General features: G+C 45.6%; 1 protein-coding gene across 4 annotated transcripts in view; it reads right to left on the bottom strand.

Annotated features, from left to right (window-relative positions):
* gphna (gephyrin a) overlaps positions 1 to 19,989 on the bottom strand; it is a 67,519-nt gene that overhangs the window by 41,853 nt on the left and 5,677 nt on the right. For 3 of the 4 annotated variants that reach the window (XM_061696609.1, XM_061696610.1, XM_061696611.1), the window contains exons 2-7: positions 18,299 to 18,377; positions 18,159 to 18,216; positions 17,883 to 17,975; positions 17,576 to 17,670; positions 17,416 to 17,482; positions 3,199 to 3,486 (exon numbers count right to left, since the gene is read on the bottom strand). In XM_061696609.1, coding sequence (XP_061552593.1) covers positions 3,199 to 3,486; positions 17,416 to 17,482; positions 17,576 to 17,670; positions 17,883 to 17,975; positions 18,159 to 18,216; positions 18,299 to 18,377 — 680 coding nt within the window. Of the gene's footprint in view, positions 1 to 3,198; positions 3,487 to 12,608; positions 12,715 to 17,415; positions 17,483 to 17,575; positions 17,671 to 17,882; positions 17,976 to 18,158; positions 18,217 to 18,298; positions 18,378 to 19,989 lie in introns of those variants that run through there. The other variant, XM_061696612.1, reaches the window with a different exon arrangement.

The raw sequence follows: 19,989 nt of genomic DNA, 5'->3' as shown, positions 1-19,989 counted from the left end.
ACCTGTATGTACCTTTCAACATAAATGGTGCCTTCACAGATGTGTAAGTTACACATGCCATTGGCACTAACACAGCCCCATACCATCACAGATGCTGGCTTTTGAACTTTGAGTCCATAACAGTCCGGATGGCTCTTTTCCTCTTTGGCCCGGAGGACACGACGTCCACAATTTCCAAAGACTAATTGAAATGTGGACTCGTCAGACCACAGAACACCTTTCCACTTTGCATCAGTCCATCTTAGATGAGCTCTGGCCCAGAGAAGCCGGCGGTGTTTCTGGGTGTTGTTAATAAATGGCTCTCTTTTGCTTTGCATAGTAGAGTTTCAAGTTGCACTTACGGATGTAGCGCCGAACTATATTTACTGACATTGGTTTTCTTAAGTGTTCCTGAGCCCATGTGGTGGAGTTTTTGATGCAGTGCCGCCTGAGGGATCGAAGGTCACGGGCTTTCAATGTTGGTTTTCGGCCTTGCCGCTAACATGCAGTGATTTCTCCAGATTCTCTGAACCTTTTGATGATATTATGGACCGTAGATGATGAAATCCCTAAATTCCTTGCAATTGTACGTTGAGGAATTTTGTCCTTAAACTATTTTCTTACGCACTTGTTCACAAAGAGGTGAACCTCGCCCCATCTTTGCTTGTGAATGACTGAGCAATTCAGGGAAGCTCATTTTATACCCAATCATGGCACCCACCTGTTCCTAATTAGCCTGTTCACCTGTGGGATGTTCCAAACAGGTGTTTGATGAGCATTCCTCAACTTTCTCAGTCTTTTTTGCCACTTGTCCCAGCTTTTTTGGGACGTGTTGCAGCCATAAAATTCTAAGTTAATGATTATTTGCTAAAAACAATAAAGTTTATCAGTTTGAACATTAAATATATTGTGTTTGCATGTATTCTGTATTCCACTGTATTCCATTAAATATAGGTTGAACATGATTCACAAATCATTGTATTCTGTTTTTATTTATGTTTAACACAACGTCCCAACTTCATTGGAATTGGGATTGTATAAGAATACTCTCAGGTGGGGGTGTAACATTTTTTTTAGCAACGATTTGTATCATGATTCCAGGTTGCTGATTCGATTCAAGGACGACATTGTTTCATTTAGAATGATACAATTCCTGCGATTGGCTGGCAACCAGTTCAGGGTGTACCCCGCCTCCTGCCCAATGACAGCTGGGATAGGCTCCAGCACGCCCGCGACCCGAGTGAGGATAAGCGGCTCAGAAAATGGATGGATGATACAATTCAAAACGATTCAGTGGTTGGAAATCGATTCAGTAACTTTTTAGCCAAAAATTCATCCAGTGTGAAATAAATACCTGCATACCGCACAGTGCAGGTGAAATTTCTTAGATTCTTGTAAGGGAATAAGGTAAAAACTAATTGTGATCATTAATTATAAAGATTTACCTGATGTACTTTCCTTTTGTGTGTCTTATTGTGTACTGTACTGTATGTGTTTTCTGATGGACTATGAGTCCATTGATTGAGGTAGAAATTGATTTATTGATTGATTTTATTGCTTTGCAAAAGGGTAAATCCGCAACTTATTGTTATATTATTTCGGCTATTATTTTACTTGTTTGGTCAGTTTTTTCCTCGAATAGAGATATTTTATTGGTTTTGAATTCATGAGGGTGTCCTTGGAAAAATGTCTCCACTGTAAGGAGCCCCGAGCTGGACCCCAAGTTTGAGAATCCCTGTCCTAAACGGTCAAATACTCATGACTAGAAATGAAGCAATGTGAGGTTCTCACAAGGAAAATATTTTGGAATAATGTTAATCATACATCCATCCATCCATTTTCTGAGCCGCTTCTCCTCACTAGGGTCGCAGGCGTGCTGGAGCCTATCCCAGTTATCACTGGGCAGGAGGCGGGGTACACCCTGAACTGGTTGCCAGCCAATCGCAGGGCACATACAAACAAACAACCATTCACAGGCAATTTTGAGTCTCCAATTAATGCATGTTTTTGGGATGTGGGAGGAAACCGGAGTGCCCGGAGAAAACCCACGGAGGCACGGGGAGAACATGCAAACTCCACACAGGTGGGGCCGGGGATTGAACCCGGGTCCTCAGAACTGTGAGGCTGACGCTCTAACCAGTTGGCGACCGTGCCGCCCGTTAATCATACATAGAGAGCTAAATAAATAAACAAACCTGCTATTTGTAGGACAAATGTGAACCTGGAAGAACGTCCAGTATTTGACGTTGTTTCTGGTTCTGAGCCTGAGTTTCCGCTCTTCATACTCTGCTGTTGTTATTAGCGGCTAGCGAGCTAAACTAAGCTAACCAGCTTGAAATGCTTCAAAGTGCCGGGTCTGGTGCTGCCTTTGTAATGCAGAACCTGGACAACTTGCTGTGATTGATGGAACCATGAATTCTGCTCTTTACCAGAAAGTCCTGAAGGAAAATGTGAGCTGAAGCTGAAGTGCACTGTTCTGCAGCAGGTCAACAATCCAAAACATACTAGTCTTAAAAGAAAAGAAAATTAAGGTTTTGGAGTGGCCGAGTCAATGTTCGGACTTGAATCCGATTTAAATGCTGTGGCATGACCTAAAAAAAAAAGCTGTTCACGCTCGAAAACCCTCTAGTGTTGCTGAATTAAAACACTCCTGCAAGGAAGAGCGGGACAAAATATCCCCACAAAGATGTGAAAGACTCATTGCAAGTTATAGAAAAAGCTTGATTTCAGTCTTTGCTGCTGAGGGTGGCCCACCTGTACCTGGAGGTTTAGGGGCAATTACTTTTTCACACAGGGCCTGGTAGCGTTGAATAGTTTTTTCCCCCTTGATTAAAAAAACAAATAAATCACCATTTAAAAACTGCATTTTATGTTTACTTGGATTACCTTGGTCTGATACTTAAATTTGTTTGAGAATCTTAAACATCAAAGTGAGGAAACTATGCACAGAAAAACCCATAAAAAATTGATTTTGAGAATGGGGGAGTTTTTTACGGCACCGTATATAAGGAAATTAAATTGGACCTGGTGCAATACATACAAGCTATTAACAAAAAAAAACAACACTGTTGCTTTAACTCCTCCATTGCATTTGTGCTGCATATGGCTCAATAGCCTTGCTATCCATAGTGTAAGGACCAAAATTACCTAACTAGGTTTATAGAAATTTCCATTATCAAGTTTACAACAGAAGTTATGTGTAACCTGCCACTTTGTTACCTTTGCAGCTATAGCAGCCGCGGTGATGTGGGAGGAGCCATGCTGGTGATGGTGGTGGTGTGTATGTCGACCTCTCCTCCTGTCTTCCTCATCATCGTCCTCCTCCTCGCATTGGGTGCCACGCTCCATGGTGTGTGAGTGGGCATGCGTGTTGGTGTGTGCGTTGGCCAGCAGAGAAGGAGAAGGCAGCTGTTCAAGGGCGGCATGTACGGAGTTAACCCTGACCGAGGCTTCGCGCAGCAAGTCAATGGCATGGGGGAGTGCAGGAAGGATGAATTGAAAACACTCCTGGAAAAAACAGCAAAATGCATAAAAAAAAAGGAGGATATAAAGTTAGCTAATCATATCTGTATGTTTTCCAGTAATAAAAACAGCTAATATAGTGCAACATTAGCAATAGCATGCATGCAGAGTTTAATTCTGACCGTCTATTATAATATTTATAATAATAATAATAATAATAATAAACATAATGTGGCGGGTGGACGCCTTCGTAACGTACCCTCAAGTATTAACTGAGTTTTTGCCCTTTTCGTTCATCTATGGAGACATTATGTGACTTACTAACACGAGGGAAGAACTGCTAAGCACTGGGGCGTATCGGACCTTTTTCTGCCAACTCACACAAATCAAGTTTTTTTCGTGGTGTGAGAGGTGCGACGGAGTGGAGCGACTGGTCTCTATGGGGCATGGAGGAGAAGACGAAGACGACGCCACCGTAGAAAGCATGCCGCAGTGCAGCTTCAACTCCTACAATGTGGATTTCGAATGCCGTTTCTGTCGATTCATCTCACAAATCTATGCTCTATACCCAACAAAATGGATGAGCTTCATCTCTTCACAAAGACCAGGAAAGACTTTGCACGTTCTCCCCACCCTCTGCTTCACGAAGAATTGGCATTGTGAACACATCCCCGACTGCGCCGTACTGCTGCCTGGCTTTCAAATACACAGAGCGGACCACAACACGGCGCAATCCGGGAAAACAAAAGGTGGTGGAATATGCGTCTACATCAATTAAAAATGGTGCACTGATGTCACGGAGCTCAGCACACACAGCAGTCCAGACTTGGAGTCGCTGCCTTTGAACTATAAGTCATTTTACTCGTCACGTGAGTTTGCTTCATTCATACTCGCTGGTGTTTACATGCCCCGCCAAGCTAACACAAACACCGCAATGCAAACCCTGGCTGACCAGGTAAACGAACTTGAAAAAAGGCATCCAGATTCACCGGTCGTTATTTTCGGGGAAAACAACAATCTTGACCACTGCTATACCACACAAAAGGACTCATACCATGCTTTTCCCCGTGCAGCTTTGGGCTCGTCTGATCACCGTTTTATTCACTTAATACCAACACACAGGCACAAAATTAAATGTGTGAAACCCGTGGTGAAAACAGTGAAGAGGTGGATGGAACTTCAAGACTGTTTAGACGGCACAGATTGAAGTGTCATTGCAACTTCAACTGGTAGCTTGGATGAGTATGTGGACACTGTTACATCCAACATCCGCTTCTGTGACGACGTGTGTGTACAAACTAAGACATTTCTCATGCTCAATAACAATAAACCTTGGATCACTGCCAAACTTCGCCAATTCCGCCAAACTAAAGAGGACGCCTATCGGAGTGGGGACAGACCTGTACAATCAGGCCAGAAACCAGACGACCTAACAAAAGTAAATTAGCTGGGAAACCAGTTGGCTGCGAAGGACTGTGTCAGTTAGGCGAGGATTACAATTGCTAATCAAGCACAAGCAATCATCCCCCCAAACAGAGACCAATAAAGGACTTGCTGGCGACTTGAATACCTTCTACTTCAGATTTGAAAAAGGACACTTTGGTACCCCACACCCACCCAGCCGCACCACCGACGACCACTATCACAACTCTGACCCCCAACCTTCTGCATTGACCTTTCACAAACAGAACGTGAAACGGGTCTTTAAACAACAAAAGACTACCAAAGCGGCAGCCCTGGACTGTGTGTCGCCCTCCTGCTTGAAAGTCTGGCTCACTCCAGTTTTCACACAGACATTCAATAGATGTTTAGAACTGTGTGAAGTCCCATCCTGCCTCAAACGCTTCACCATCATCCCAGTCCCAAAGAAACGTGAAATTTCAGGACTGAATGACTACAGATCTGTCACCCTGAGATCTGTGCCTTTCATGTACTTTGAACGCCTCATGCCTCAAGAGCGTCACAGGACCCCTGCTGGAGCCCCTGAAGTTTGATTATTGAACAAATAGGTCTGTGGATGATGCAGTCAACATGGGACTGCACTTCATCCTGCAACACCTCGACGGCACGGGGACCTATGCGAGGATCCTGTTCGTGTACACAGCAGGTAAGGCTGGGGGACACCAATTTATCCACACAGCCCATCAGCACCAGGGCCCCTCAAGAGTGTGTCTTCTCTCCGCTGCTCTTCTCCCTTTATCCGAACGACTGTACCTCAATGCACCCGGCTGTCAAACTCCTGAAGTTTGCAGATGACACCAGTCATCATCAGCCTCAAAGACGGTGACGAGTCTGTGTATCTAGAGGAGGTGGAGTGGCTGGAGCTATGGTGCAGCAAACACAATCTGGACCTGAACACGCTCAAGACGGTAGAGATGATCGTGGACGTCAGGAAACATCGTTCGCCATAGCTGCCCCTCACGTTGCCCTGTGTCAACTGTCGAGACCTTCAAGTTCCTGGGAATTACAGTTTTTCAGGACCTAAAGTGGGAGACCAACATCAACTCCATCCTCAGAAAGGCCCAGCAGATGATGTACTTCCTACAGGTTCTGAGAAAGCATGTCCTGCCACAGGACCTGTTGAACCAGTTCTACACAGCAGTCATTGAATCAGTTCTGCGTTCATTCATCACAGTCTGGTTTGGTGCAGCTAAAACGAAGGACAAAAGTTAGACTGCAACAGACAGTTAAGGCTGCCAAAAAAAAAAAAAAAAAAAAATTATCGGCACCCATCTACCCACTCTTGAGGACTTTCATGCTGCCAGGATTAAAACAAGCTCAAAATCGTCTTGAACCCTCCACATCCTAGTCACCGCCTATTCCAGCTCCGTCCCTCAGGTAGGTGCTACCGAACAATGTAAACTAAAACCAGCACACATGCCAACAGCTTCTTCCTTCTTTCCATTAACTTCTTAAACAGTTAACTTAACTTTCATTGCAACAGGCTGCCAATTTTACACATCTCTGTCAGGACACTTCTACATTATTCATTCACTCACTGTTTTATCACGCTACACTATTTGCATTCTGTTGTTGATTATTACTGGTCACTCGTGTTTGAGAACTATGCACCATTTGCACAATCGACACTATACCAGATCATTGCACTATTAGTCAGTGTAAACTGCTCTAAATTGCATAATTTGCACAGTTGCCATTATATCAGGATCACTACACTAGTGGTACACTTTCATTGCGCAATGAGTCTCCATCCATCCATCCATTTTCTGTACCGCTTTATCCTCACAAGGGTTGCGGGCGTGCTGGAGCCTATCCCAGATAATTTCGGGCGAGAGGCGGGGTACACCCTGAACTGGTCGCCAGCCAATCGCAGGGCACATATAAACAAAAAAACATTTGCGCACACATTCACACATAAGGGCAATTTAGAATCCTTAATCAACCTACCACGCATGTTTTTGGGATGTGGGAGGAAAGCGGAGTGCCCGGAGAAAACCCACGCAGGCACGGGGATGCAAACTCCACACAGGTGGGGCCGGGATATGAACCCCCCCCTGTGAGGCTGATGTGCTAACCAGTCGTCCACCGTGCCGCCTCAATGACTCTCCACTCATGCTTTTTACATCCTAAATGTATGTTTCGTCTGTTTGTTGTTATACTAGCGTGGCTCCAACTACCAGAGACAAATTCTTTGTGTGTCTTGTAACATACTTGGTCAATAAAGCTGATTCTGATGTGTCAAAGTGTAAGAATGGGTATAAGTGTTATTTGGCTATAGTTGCCAGAATTGTATGTCTTCAAGCAATTAAAAAGGCAACAAACAGTTCAACTTATCATTTCCACAGTAGCCATTCTGAACTTTTGATAAACTCTATTTTATCTTACCAATCTGCCTTTAATAACTGATTAACAGACAAACTCTTGATGCGACTCATTTAGTCAAGACATCAAAAGAGTGAGAACAGTAAATGAGCAATTCCTCAGGCCACCATTTTTTATTGTTCAAGCATATAAATTACTGTGAGTCTGTCTCGTCTTGACCTATATGTCTAAGTCCAAAGCTTCAGTACTTAACCCATACTGACAAGCTTTCATGACACTGCAAGCCTTCCCGTTGCCTTTAACTCTCTAAGGCTATGTTCACACTGCAGGTGACCTATGTGACCTATTTTTTCATATCCTCCTTCGTATGTGGATATAAATTGGATATGTACCCGGCGCGAGTGCAATATGGACGCTCACGTCACGCTCAACTGACCTGTACGTCGTCAAAAGGCGACAAACATCAAAAAATTTTGACAAAACAGACACATGACAAAAGTAAACGGCAGACTAAGGAGCAGAAAACAGTCAGTGGCGAAAGATGCTTCACAACTGTGTAACAGACATGCCCTCACCGATGGCACCGTGACCCCAACCCCGGACTGAGCTGCATCACAGTCTCCGTTCCCACGCCGTGACAGGCAACCACAAGGATGTCTGGTTTATCTCACACGAACGCTAAATGAATTATCGGCCAGTCTGAAGGAGCTCATCAAACTGGAGACGAGGAATCCCAACTCCTCACCCCAGACCTTAAGTTAATTAGCAGTTACCTCAGAAACCTGCACTCCCAGTCAACAGGAGACCCCCTGGGTGTGCGGGGCTCAAGATACCGACTCAAAAAGCTTGAAAATCCACTCATCTCCCATGCCAAGATAAAGTTCAAAAGACCATTTTGTTCTTTGAAATGCAATACGTTCAGACATTTGTTCCTTCTGTCTGGGACAATGGATGGCGCACTAGCGACACCCACAGGCGGTGGAAAGTTACTGCAAATCAGAATCAGAATCAGAATCATCTTTATTTGCCAAGTATGTCCAAAACACACAAGGAATTTGTCTCCGGTAGTTGGAGCCGCTCTAGTACAACAAACAGTCAATTTACAGAACACTTTGGGGACATAAAGACATTGACAAAAAACAATTGTGCAAAAAGATGCAGAGTCCTCTAGCACTTAGAGCAGTTCGAACGACTAATATTGCAATAGTCCGGTGCAATGACCATTGTGCAAAGGGCGCTGAGACTTCAAGGAGTGTATGCGGTTTAAAGTGACGAGTAGTGCGATCATCTGGGACAATGTTGGTTGTGCAAATGTTACAGATACTCCTCAATCAGTGTGCAAATGGAGCAGATGCTCATCTGGCATGAGTGGCCAGTATATGCAAATAGTGCAGCATGGCGAGACAACTACAGTGAGTGCACGAGTAATACATAATTGGCCCCACAGAAATGTGACAACGAACTCAAGTCAAAAAATTGCCAGCTTGTTGTAATGGAATTATAGGTTAGGTGTTTAAGAAGTTGATCGCAAGAGGGAAGAAGCTGTTGGAATGTCTACTAGTTCTAGTTTGCGTTGATCGGTAGCGCCTACCTGAGGGAAGGAGCTGGAAGAGCTGGTGACCGGGGTGCAGACGGTCCGAGAGGATTTTGCACGCCCTTGTCTTAGTTCTGGCAGCGTGCAAGTCCTCAATGGTGGGTAGGGGGGTACCGACGATCCTTTCAGCAGTTTTGATTGTCCGTTGCAGTCGGAGTTTGTCCTTTTTTGTAGCAGCACCAAACCAGACTGTGATGGAAGAACACATGACCGATTCGATGACCGCTGTGTAGAACTGTCTCAGCAGCTCCGGTGGCAGGCCGTGCTTTCTCAGAAGCCGCAGGAAGTACATCCTCTGCTGGGCCTTTTTGAGGACGGAGTTGATGTTGTTCGCCCACTTCAGGTCCTGAGAGATTGTAATTCCCAGGAACTTGAAGGTCTCGACGGTTGACACAAGGCAGCTGGACAACGTGAGGGCAGCTGTGGCGAAGGATGGCTCCTAAAGTCCACGATCATCTCTACCGTCTTGAGCGTGTACAGCTCCAGGTTGTGTCGCCCGCACCACAGCTCCAGCCGCTCCGCTTCCTGTCGATATGCAGACTCGTCACCGTCCTTTATGAGGCAGATGACAGTGGTGTCATCTGCAAACTTCAGGAGCTTGACAGTCGGGTTCGCTGAGGTGCAGTCGTTCGTGTAGAGAGAGAAGAGCAGCGGAGAGAGGACACAACCTTGGGGCGCCCCAGTGCTGATGCTGCGTGTGGATGAGGTGGCCTCCCCCAGCCTGACCTGCAGTGTCCTGCCTGTCAGAAAGCTGTAAATCCACTGGCAGATGGCAGGTGAGACGCTGAGCTGGAGAAGCTTGGTTGAAAGGAGTTCAGGGATGATGGTGTTGAACGCTGAGCTGAAGTCCACAAACAGGATCCTCGCGTAGGTCCCTGCACTGTCGAGGTGTTCTAGGATGAAGTACAGTCCCATGTTGACTGCATCATCCGCAGACCTGTTCGCTTGGTAGGCAAACTGCAGGGGGTCCAGCAGGGGACCTGTGACACTCTTGAGGTGGTCCAGCACGAGACGTTCAAAGGACTTCATGACCACAGATGTCAAAGCGACAGGCCTGTAGTCATTCAGACCAGAGATTGCAGGTTTCTTGGGGACTGGAATGATGGTGGAGCGTTTGAAGCAGGATGGAACTTCGCACATTTCCAAAGATCTGTTAAAGATCTGAGTGAAGACTGGAGCGAGCTGGTCCGCGCAGACTTTGAGGCAGGATGGGGACACATGGTCCGGTCCTGTTGCTTTGTTAATCTTCTGTTGTTTGAAGATGCGTCTCACATCCTTTTCATGGATGGTTAACGCAGAAGTCAGAGGTGTGGTTGTGGTCGCGGGTGCGGCCGGGTGGATGCGTGGAGTGAAACTGTCCTTTTCAAATCTGCAATAGAAGGTATTCAAGTCGTTGGCTAGTGTGCTATTGTTCTCAGCTTGGGGGGATCGTCGCTTGTAATTAGTCAGCGATTGGAATGCACGCCAGACTGATTTCGAGTCGTTCGCGCTAAACTGTTTTTCCAACTTTGCTGCATAGATCCTCTTTGCAATGTTAATTTCTTTAGTAAGCTGGTTTCTAGCTCGATTATACAGGGCCCTGTCCCCGCTCTGATATGCATCTTCCTTAGCTTGGCGAAGCTGCTTAAGTTTAGCAGTGAACCACGGCTTGTTGTTGTTGAATGTCCGAAATGATTTTGTTGGTACACAAACCTCTTCACAGAAACTGATATAGGATGTGACAGTGTCCGTATATTCATCCAGGCTGCCAGCTGAATTTTCAAAGACACTCCAGTCTGTGCAGTCTAAACAGCTTTGAAGTTCGATCTTTGCTTCATTGGTCCACTTTTTGACTGTTTTCACTGTAGGCTTCGCACATTTAAGTTCTTGCTTGTACGTCGGTATTAAGTGAATTAAGCAGTGATCAGACGAGCCCAGGGCTGCACGAGGTATAGCACGGTATGCCTTTTTTACCGTAGTGTAGCAGTGGTCTAAAGTATTATTTTCCCTGGTAGGACAGTCGATGTGCTGCTTGTATTTAGGGAGTTCGTGATTGAGTTTAGCTTTGTTAAAGTCCCCGAGAATAATGAGGGGTGAGTCAGGGTGTTTTTTTTCAATTTCGTTGACTTGTTCGGCGAGCGTTAGCAATGCGGCGTTCGTGTTAGCTTGCGGTGTAATATAGACTCCAGCCAGTATAAACGATGCAAACTCACGTGGCGAGTAAAATGGTTTACAGTTCAAAAACAGCGACTCCAAATGCGGGCTGCAGTGTGTGCTGAGCACCGTGACGTCCGTACACCTTTTTACGTTTATATGGAGGCATATCCCGCCACCCTTCGTTTTCCCCGATGATTCCATGTCGCGGTCCGCTCGATGAATGTTGAAGCCGGGAAGCATGACGGCGCCATCGGGTACAGCGTTGCAAAGCCAGGTCTCCGTGAAGCACATGGCCGCGGAACGTCCGAAGTCTTTACTGGTCTTTAACAGAAGATGAAGCTCGTCCATTTTGTTGGGTAGGGAGCGTACATTCGCGAGGTGGATCGACGGGAACGCCAATCTGTGTCCTCTCTTGCGGAGTTTCACCTGAATGCCAGCTCGTTTTCCTCTGTGGCGCCGCTTCCGCATCCATGCGCCGAAAACCGCGGACGCCGCTCCGGTGAGTAACTCGGGGAAAAAACTGAGCGGATTTTCGAAAGTTGGTGACAGAAAGTCCGGAGTAGCCTCCTTGATGGTTAGCAGGTCTCCCCTTGTGTAAGTGAGTCGTGTAAGGTCTCCAAAGACGGACGAAAAACACAAAAACAAAGACAATAGTAGAGAGCGCGTTACCGAGGCGACCACACTGGTAGGCGCCATCTTGGGACTAATCACAATCTTCACTAGATTTGAATGTCATATGATATTTTAAGAAATTTGCACGCACGTAAATCCAATTCGCTGTCTACTAAAGTACAGATTAGTGCATATTTGGGTTTAAATTAATGAGAACAGGAACCCCCAGATATATGCATTGTCAGTACAAGCTCATTCCACCCTCACATCAAAAGTCAGTCTCCTTTGCCAATGTTTGTCTGTCCTTTGTGTTTTTTTTCCTGCATTGTTCCCTTGTAGATTCCCCTGTTAGATCTCATAAAATTTTCTCTAAAGATTCACTACCTGTATCATTTGTGTGGATTTCGATTCGACAACAGACCTCTAGTTATCGAGAACTCGTATCCAATTCCTGTAGCAACCTTCAGATTACGAGACAGATGTTTTTCGTCACTTTGTCCTGACGTTTTATACGTCTAAAAAAAGAATTCGAGATAAAATCATTTGATTTTAACGCTGAAACTTAAAATAAAGCTAAACCGGAAGTAACGTAGGCGCCGCTTTCGGCTTATTCTTTTCTCCTAAACTAATTACGTTTTTATCCAACCCGATATACGCTACAACTCATAAATATCGGAAAATATTGGCTCCCGTTGCAGAAAATGCTTGAAATTGCTAAAAATTCATCATGACGAGACCTATGCGAGGGGTCGCATTTACTTCCGTAAACACGGTGCCTCGCAGTTGTGCGCGATGTCAAATACGCATTCCGTCCACAGTATCGGATTGAACAAAAAATCTGAATTGGGCATCATGCTCTCCAGTGTAAATGTAGCCTAAAATACTTGTGAGAAAAAGACAACCCACCGGTCCTGCAGCGTACAGACAATACAGACAAAAGTATCTGTACACTTACTGAATTAATTAATCAACAGCTCACCAGTGACTCTAGTGAGGATAAGCGATATAGAAAACTGATGGATGGATAGAATGATGGTAGAACCTTTATTTCTCCTTGCATCCACTCCAGTTTCTACTGCTTGCATCCACTCGTCCAGTTTCTACAGCTTATCCTGTTCAATTTCACAGGTGAGCTCAAGTTGACTTTGAGCCAGAGGCAGGGGGCACCCTGGCCTGGACTGGTCAGCAGTCATCATAGGGCACACACAGCATAGACAAAGAACCATTCATACTCATATTTACACCAATGGTCAATTTCGATCAGGGGTTTACAACCTTTGGAACACGTGCCACAGGTGGCATTCTGTAGCATAAACACTGGCACCCTGGGTGTTAAGGCCTTTTCACACTGCACTTGCTCAGGGATGAAATGTGGCCCCGGCTGCCTGGTGCGGTCAATACAGATGCCTATATTACCAAGAACAGACGTAGCACTGGCAGCTTACAAGGAAGTTGGTAGGCTTTCCCAGCTGAGTAGACCGCAACTCAGCTATATTTGTTATTGTTATTGTTACAAAAGAAAGCCCAACTGTGCATATTTTAAGGAGGAGGTGACGCACCGGGAAAAAATAGGGAATGAGTATATCCCATACCAATTTTTACGGCAGGATCTCAGAGTTTAAGCTAAGGGCCACGACACGGCACGGCAATGTAGATGACGGCTGATGCTCTGCTGTGTGCCTTCCAATAGAAACATTTTCTTTTCTGAAGCAGAACCGGGACGACAGCAGAAAGCTCCTCCAATGGGAGAGGGGCTGGTGGAGTGATTTCTGGATGCCTTTTTGGCAGACTTGTATTTTAAAAGGCAGGGGGGCGGGGGGAATGGAGGAAGGGAAAATAATTGTGTTGTCACATTACCCGAACTTAGGGATAATAGAAAATTCATACAACAAGACGTCTCTGTAGGAGTCTTTCAAACTCCCTTTCAAAGCTGCCTGCTCAGACTGAAATACACCTAGAAGCACTCTTCCTGGAACTACAGCTCACAAACGAGCTGAAACGCTGAGATCCTGTTGTGAAATTAGTATGGGATTCATCCATATCTTATTTTAAGGAATAGGAGGGTGTGCGACAACCAAAAAAAAAAGGTTTAGTTAGAGCTTTCTTTTGCGGTCCAGTCAGCGGAGAAAGCCTCCCGACGTTCTTGCAGGCTGCTAGTGCTACATCTGCACTTCCTAATATAGGCATCAGCATTGGCCGCACCGGGCGGCAGTCTTCTTTGCGCTTTGCCAGGTACCTTTCATACTGAGCAAGTCCAGTGTGCAAAGACCCGAACACCCAGCGTGCAAGTGTTAATGCCACGGAGTACCACCCGTGGCACACGTGCCAAAGGTTGCCAACCTCTGAAACATGCTATTTCAGAGTGCAATCACGAATGGCAACTCAATGGAAGCAAAAACATATGATGCCTAAAAGGCAACAACATTAGGCTGCAAGCACCGACGTTTTATTTGAAAATCCCCGTCAGAACAGCAGCCACAATGATTGTCAATACTATGCATTACTGTGACACACCGCCAACGTGCTGCAAGGACAACTGAAAAATAAAGTTATCGGCGGCGCTTTCTGGCATCAAGCCGCTGCTCCAGAATAGAACTTTTCTTTTTTATTTTTTTTGGAAGGCACGCCGAGTCGTGTCAACCGCCCTCTGCGCTTTCCGTGCCACGACACGGAATTCTGTCCTGCTGTGTGTGTGTGTTTTATATATAAAGGCTTTACACGATCGTGATTTTTGGGGCCGATCAGACAATCAGCGAGTTTTAAAAAACGATAACCGATCCGATCACAAGATGGAGCAATGTGTCTACTTAAATGACTTGTTCATTTACTGTATATACTTGTGTACATAATTGCGCCCAAAAAAAATATTTACAATAAATGTATCTTTGTTGGCGGCACGGTGGCCGACTGGTTATAGCGTCAGCCTCACAGTTCTGAGGACCTGGGTTCAATCCCCGGCCCCGCCTGTGTGGAGTTTGCATGTTCTCCCCGTGCCTGCATGGATTTTCTCCGGGCACTCCGGTTTCTTCCCACATCCCAAAAACATGCATTAATTGGAGACGCTAAATTGCCCGTAGGCATGACTGTGAGTGCGAATGGTTGTGTGTTTCTATGTGCCCTGCGATTGGCTGGCAACCAGTTCAGGGTGTACCCCGCCTCCTGCCCGATGACAGCTGGGACAGGCTTCAGCATGCCCGCGACCCTAGTGAGGAGAAGCGGCTCAGAAAATGGATGGATGGATGTATCTTTGTTCATCTATTTATGCCAGTGAGGCATAGTGTTAGATATATTTTAGTAGTTATCATTTATTTGCTTAGCTTGCATTAGTATTTTGCATTAGTAGCTTGGATTAGTATTATGGACAATATTTAGATAGAAAGATGTCTCGCCTTCAAGAAGATGACTCAGCAACATTTGATGGAAGGGCGCCTTGACCAAGGACGTGATCGGATGTGGTCGGGGACGGGACAGGTGTCGTCTGGTCCTATCTTTTGTGTTGTGTCTTAATGCTTAGAACATTATGTCTTGTAGAACCCTCCTATTTTCAAATAAATGTAGGAGCGACGGGGGAGATTGTTTAGAGCGTGTTGAGAGGCTGTAATCTGAACAATCTCCCATGCGCCCTCCTCATGAGAAAAAGAAACCAGCGTCTTCATTCCTTTTGTGTCTATTTTTTATAATGTTGGGCAAGATAAATCCAACACATAGTGACAGACAGAATAAATGAATGGTCTTCTATTAGATGGCAGGAAGTAGATACAGTAATTAATGCATCCACTTTTTGTGACATTTTTGTTTGTTGGTGTTCCATGAGAATTTTCAATTGTACAATATGTGCCCTGGATCCATAAAGCTCGGAAATCTGCTCTAGTCAGATCGTGTATTCTTATCAGTCAGGTCAAATCAACATTACAACATGACAGAAATAATGGGTGCTAACTTACTGTAATTAAATTATTTTGTTGTAATTAAATTACTTCACACACACACACTTTTGAGCATGAGTCGACAGAACGCCTGCATGGTCGCTTACAACCATTAGTGCTAGCACTAGCTTGCTAGGCTACATAACGTTTTGTTGCCTGCTTGCGAACCGTATCATATTAAAAGTATGTGAACATACCTCAAGCAAGCCTTAAACAAACGTCCTCTCCTGAGCACCTGTGACCACCAACACACGTTTTCCCCCCATTTTGTTCTTATAAACACACGGCGTGATCCATTATTGTTGTCGTCGCCATGGTAACAAGTGTAACCAGTCGCGTTTCAGTTGACAAGCTGAAGCCCAGTGATCGTAAAAAACAGGATGAGGTGGTATCGGAATACAAGATTTTATTGCAGTTGTCTGACATAGTGGAATCGTGAAAGACCAAATTTGTCTTGTAGTCTGATACGGGGCATTACGTGTTGTGTGTCTCAAACGTGTTGTCTGTCCCACACCGCTGACATTTTTTTTTACAACTTTATTGGTGGTCAGATATTAACAGTACTTCATCAAAAGACACACGACAAGGCTAAAATTAAACTAGCTTTTGGATTTGAATATACTGTACAAGACGGCGACGTGGACTAAATGCCTTTAGCGGAGCCGATCAATGGATCGGCTCGGCGAATTATGACATGAAAGCTGATCAGCATAAAATGCTATTTATCGGCCGATACCGACCAGGTCGGTGTAAAGTCTAATATATAAAAATAGGCGGCACGGTGGACGACTGGTTAGAGCGTCTGAGGACTGGGGTTCATTCGCTGGCCTTGCCTGTGTGGAGTTTGCATGTTCTCCCAGTGCCTGTGTAAGTTTTCTCCGGGTACTCCGGTTTCCTCCCACATCCCAAAAACATGCATGGTAGGTTGATTGAAGACTTTAAATTGCTCGTAGTTGTGAATGTGAGTGCGAATGGTTGTTTGTTTATGTGTGCCCTGCAACTGGCTGGCAACCAGTTCAGGGTGTAGCCCGCCTCTCGCCCGAAGAGAGCTGGGATAGGCTCCAGCACGCCCGTGACCTTAGTGAGGATAAGCGGCACAGAAAATGGATGGATGGTGATATATTATATTCACACACACACACACACAGACACAGACACACGACGTACGTATAGTAACTTGAGAAAATTTGGATAAACACTATTTTTAATGCACTGTCGAGGTATTGGATCGGGACTTGGTATCTGCAGATCCTTAAACTCAATGTGAATGGGACATCCTTATTTTATAGTTTAGTTTTCAAGACAACTCCAACTGGTAGTGGCAATGTAGAGCTTGAAGCCTCTTTTTTGAAGAATATTACTAATTAATAATACTAAATATCAGGCAAAGTGCTGCTTGTTGTCAAGCGAGTAGAGCCCCGTGGTGCCATACAGCACTCGTTTCTCAAATTTGGGCTCACAAGTCAGAGCAAAAACATGGCCAATTGACAACTCATATCTTGTAAGACGGGTCACTCGTATCTCGAGGCACCATTGAACTTGAAAAAGAAAAGTCAAAACGAAATATAAACTAACTACAATGTACAATCAAAAACTATTAGAACCCTGGTGCTCATTTAATTTGATGGATTACTACTGAACACAGCCACATAACATTTAAAAGAAGGTGTGCAAAGTTGTGCAACTTGTGCAACTTCCCTTCTTTAAAATAATTGAAAAAAAAATATTTTCAGTTGTATGGGACATTGATCACATTAATGGTGGGAAAAGTGTTGAAATTATTTTAAAAAATTCAAAAATAATAATCAAAAAGCTGGCATTTGAACAGAGGAATGTTTTTATATCCACTCTAGGTGAATACACTCTTTACAGATCAGTCAAATGGAGCTGAAAATCAGAGAGAACAGAGTCATTGAGCATTACCTGAGAGCCCTTCTTGCTCCCTGGCAGGTTGATGATCAGAGTTTTACCACGGATACCGCACACTGGCCTGGAATCAAAATGGTAAATGAGCATACATGAAACAAGCTATAATCACACTGACTTTTGTGAAAATATGATTAACATGACATCAAATCTTCACCTGGACAGCATGCCTAGCGGTGTAACGTTAAGGGATCCCATCAGCATTGCCAGAGCCATGCCTGGAGCCTCTCTCTCAATCACTTCTCTGGTGGCCTACAAAGTGAAACAGGGATTGATGGTCAGCACTTGATTAAATCATTTATTGTGATATTAAGACTTAAGGCAATAGACGAAGTTAGTGGTGGAGTTTCAAAGGAAGTCAGTGAAAGACGTCCAAATTAACTGAGACATTACATCAAAACACACTTCTGGACATTCGTGATAGAAAAATACGTTCAGGTTTTTCGGTGATGAAATGCAAGCACCTCTGGCGTAACATCTCGTGGTGCAAATCCGGTTCCTCCAGTAGTGAGAATGAGATTAACCTCCTGGTCATCACACCATTCCAAAAGAGTTTCCTGTTCAAAACACATTCGCAGAATTAACAACTGCAATTTACACCTGAAATTGATGTGTAAGTTTGGAAGTGAGACTTTAAGCGCTTTGAAAATTAAAAATAAATATGTGAACATTTTAAACGTAGCAAGATGATCATGGTATGAGTGTTATGACTGCATGTGCACCAAAGCAAAGTCAGATACCTTGATTTCATCAATCTCATCTGGAACGATTTTATAGGCTGCGATAACACCACCTAAACTGCAGATTGTGACAAAAGGAATTAGAGTAATCTGGGTGAACGTAAACTTCTGTGCTTGAGTGTATGTGAATGCAAACTTACAGTGATGGATCATGGACCAGGTCCTTCAAGTTGACCCCACTCCTGTCCTCAGCCAAGTTCTTGAAACAACTGTCACTCACTGAAGGAAAGGTCACATTTTGCAATAAGCCAAATGGAAAAGTGCAGAACTATCTAAAGTATGTGTTATTAACAGACGGGTCCATATTGCGTGTCCACCAATGGGTTCGCCGATTGCCGCCATGACACCTTACAGCGACATAGCTCCGGTCAGCCGCCTCAACAATGGAGGCACGGAACATGATCCACTCGACTCAATGTCCCCTGCCTCCCCTGGGCCGTGAGTGATGTTCTGTTGGAGGTGAGAGATGAAGCTACTTCTGACAGGGGAGTCTGCCAGACATTTCCAACAGACCCTCACAATACATTTGGGTCTATCAGGTCAGACTGGCATCTTCCCCCACCAATGGAGCCAACTCACCACCAGGTGGTGATCAGTTGACAGCGCCGCCCCTCTCTCCACCAGAGTGTTCAAGACAGGCGGCTTCAAGTTTGATGACATGAACACAAAGTCGAACATCAAACTGCGGCCTAGCGTGTCCTGTTGCCAAGTGCACATGTGGACATCCTTATGTCTGAACATGGTGTTCATTATGGACAATCCATGACGAAGACAGAAGTCCAATACTTCTAGAACACCACTCGGGTTGTGGTCGGGGGGGGCGTTCCTTCCAATCACGCCCCTCCAGTTCTCACTGTCATTGAGAGTTCCCCAGCAGAACGATGGAGTACCCAGCGGGAGCTGCCTTCTCCTTCTTCTCTGCTGGCCAACGCACACACCAACACGCATGCCTACTGACACACCATGGAGAGTGGCACCCAATGCGAGGAGGAGGACGATGAGGAGGAAGACAGGAGGAGAGGTCGACATACACACCACCACCATCACCAGCATGGCTCCTCCCACATCACCGCGGCTGCTATAGCTGCAAAGGTAACAGAATGGCAGGTTACACTGTCATTGCCCATGTGAGGCATTGAAGTTCCCCAGCAGAACGATGGAGTACCCAGCGGGAGTGCTCGCCAGTACCCCCTCCAAGGACTCCAAAAAGGGTGCTGTTTTTGGTGCATAGGCACAAACAACAGTCAGGACCCGTGTCCCCACCAAAGGCGGGGGGAGGCTACCCTCTCGTCCACCGGGGTAAACCCCAACATACAGGCACCGAGTCGGTAAGCAAAAAGTATGCCCACACCTGCTCGGTGCCTTTCACCATGGGCAACTCCCGAGTGGAAAGGAGTCCTACCCTCTCAAGAGGGCTGGTACCGGAGCCGAAGCTGTGTATAGAGGTGAGCCTGACTATATCTAGTCAGAACTACTCAACCTCGCACACCAGCTCGGGCTCTTTCTCTGCTAGAGAGTTGACAGTCCACATCCCTAGAGCCAGCTTCTGTACCCAGGGATCAGACCACCAAGGTCACCGCCTTCGGCGGCCACCCAGCTCACTACGCACTCGACTCTTTTGGTCCCTCCCACAGGTGGTGAGCCTGTGGGAAGGGGGACCCACATTGCTTGTTCAGGCTGTGCCCGGCTGGGCAGGCCGGGCACAGGCTTGAAGGGCAGGCCTTCAAGTCCCACCTCTAGGCCTGGTTAGAGAGGGGGCCCCCAGTGATCTGCGTCCAGGAAAAGGAAACCTAGGTCCAGAAACGCCGCCGGCTTCTCTGGGCCCAAGCTC

This window comes from Phycodurus eques, chromosome 14 (genome assembly GCF_024500275.1).
Source record: "Phycodurus eques isolate BA_2022a chromosome 14, UOR_Pequ_1.1, whole genome shotgun sequence".
NCBI lineage: Eukaryota > Metazoa > Chordata > Actinopteri > Syngnathiformes > Syngnathidae > Phycodurus > Phycodurus eques.
Note: the sequence above shows the minus strand (reverse complement) of the source record. Positions and strands in the feature narration are given on the sequence as shown.